Raw genomic sequence first — 2017 nt, 5'->3', positions numbered from 1 at the left:
GGCCTCATGTGATCTATTCTGGAGAATGTTCCATCTGTACTTGAATGTATATTCTGGGATGGAATGTTCTGTATATTATCTGTTAAGTTCATCTGGTCTAATGTGTCATTCAAGACTACTGTTTCTTTATTGATTTTCTGTCTGTATAATCTATCCATTAATGTAGGTGGGGTGTTAAAGTCCCCCATTATTGTTTACTGTCAGTTTCTTCCTGTATGTCTGTTAATATTTGCTTTATATATTTAGGTGCTCCTGTGTTGGGTGCACCAATACTTACAATTGTTATATTCTCTCATTGGGTTGATCATTATGTAATGCCCTTCTTTGTCTCTTGTGATGGTCTTTGTTTTAAAGTCTATTTTGTCTGATAAGAGTATTGCTATCCCAGCTTTATTTTTATTTCCATTTGTATGTAATGTACATCTTTTTCTGTCCCTTCATTTTAAATCTGTATGTTTCTTTAGGTCTGAAGTGAATCTCTCGTAGACAACATACAGATAGGTCTGTTTTTTTTTTTCTTTTTTTTTTTTTTAATGTTTATTTATTTTTGAGAGAGACAGAGCATGGGGAGGGGCAGAGAGAGAGGGAGACACAGAAACCGAAGCAGGCTCCAGGCTCTGAACCTGGAGCAGGGCTCGAACCGACAAACTGTAAGATCATGACCTGAGCCAAAGTTTGGCGCTTAACCCACTAAGCCACCCAGGTGCCCCTGGTTTTTTTATTCATTCAGTCACCCTATGTTTTTTATTTTTTTATGTTTGGTTATTTATTTAACTGATAATTTATTAAAAGGCTGATTTAAGCATCTGCAGTGGTGACTTCCACCTCAACTCCTGGCTCAGTACTGATGGAAGTAATCTGTTTAATAATCTCAGAAGGACTGTGCAAATCAATGAGTCGTGTGTGGATCTTCGTCTGAAAACGATATTAGAAGTCAACGATCAAGTCTTAGAACGTTCACCACAAGGAGTTTTTCTTGTAGTGATTCTCAGAGTCTTGGTGGGCATCTGAACTGGTCCTTTCACTTTGAGATTCTTTTTCTTGGCGCCTCTGATCAAGTCAGCACATACCTTCTCTAAAGATTTTACTTTGTGGCTGGTTAGAGTAATTCTAATTTGGTGAATCGCCACCTCCGGTTCCATGGGTGTCTTTGCGGTGTCTTTAATAGCCATGGCTGTGGCGCGGCTTCCTGACCGACTTGTTCTTGGCGAGAGCAAACAGTGGTGAGTCGGGCAGGAGCGGGGCCTCCAAAGCTCTGCTGTAGCTGCGCATCTTCCTCAAAGAGAGCTGTTATTTATTTTTTTTAATTGATTTTATAGCTACCATTTTTCATGAGCTGGCTGGAATTAGGTTCTCTTACTTTCTACCAAAAATGCTAACATCCACTGAGTGTTGGGAAATGGGCCAGCGAGTAGAGAGGCCATTTTCTAGGCGTAGTGCACCACATCACTGACAAAATCACTTGTTGATTTTGTTCCAAGTTGCTGACGTGTTGCACAGAGTTGTTGAACATCAAGTTAAACACCAGAGAAATACATCAGATTGGATGTGTTTTGCCAGTGGAGGAAATGGAGAATAGACTTGAGCTGGCATCTCATGTCCACTTATGTTTAAAGTAATTATCGGGTACCTGGGTGGCTCAGTCTGTTGAGCGTCTGGCTTCGGCTCAGGTAATGATCTCGCGGTTTGTGAGTTCAAGCCCCACATCAGGCTCTGTGCTGACAGATCAGAGCCTGGAGCCTGTTTCAGATTCTGTGTCTCCCTCTCTCTCTGCTCCTCCCCCACTCGTGCTCTGTCTCTCTCAAAAATAAATAAACATTAAAAATTTTAAGTAATTATCGATAGGTATATACTTTTATTGCCATTTTTTTAACTGTGCTTTGGTAGCTTTTGTTAGTTCTTCCCTCTTCCTCTCTTCTTGCTCTCTTCCCTTATGGCTTGATAACTTTCAGTATTATTTTTGGATTCCTTTCTCTTTATTTTGTGTGTATATATTACAGGTTTTTGGTTTGTGGTT

At 40.1% G+C, this 2017-nt stretch overlaps 1 protein-coding gene across 1 annotated transcript; it reads right to left on the bottom strand.

The window, feature by feature from the left end:
• Nucleotides 1-769: 769 nt before the first annotated feature.
• Nucleotides 770-1298, bottom strand: LOC115523034 (40S ribosomal protein S20-like). Its single transcript, XM_032594734.1, is given in 2 exon segments — nucleotides 770-936; nucleotides 939-1298. Coding segments are annotated over 2 exon segments (372 nt in total). The 5' UTR covers nucleotides 1173-1298; the 3' UTR covers nucleotides 770-798.
• Nucleotides 1299-2017: the final 719 nt, after the last annotated feature.

This window comes from Lynx canadensis, chromosome C2, assembly GCF_007474595.2.
Source record: "Lynx canadensis isolate LIC74 chromosome C2, mLynCan4.pri.v2, whole genome shotgun sequence".
NCBI lineage: Eukaryota > Metazoa > Chordata > Mammalia > Carnivora > Felidae > Lynx > Lynx canadensis.
This window is presented reverse-complemented; position numbering and strand designations above follow the sequence as displayed.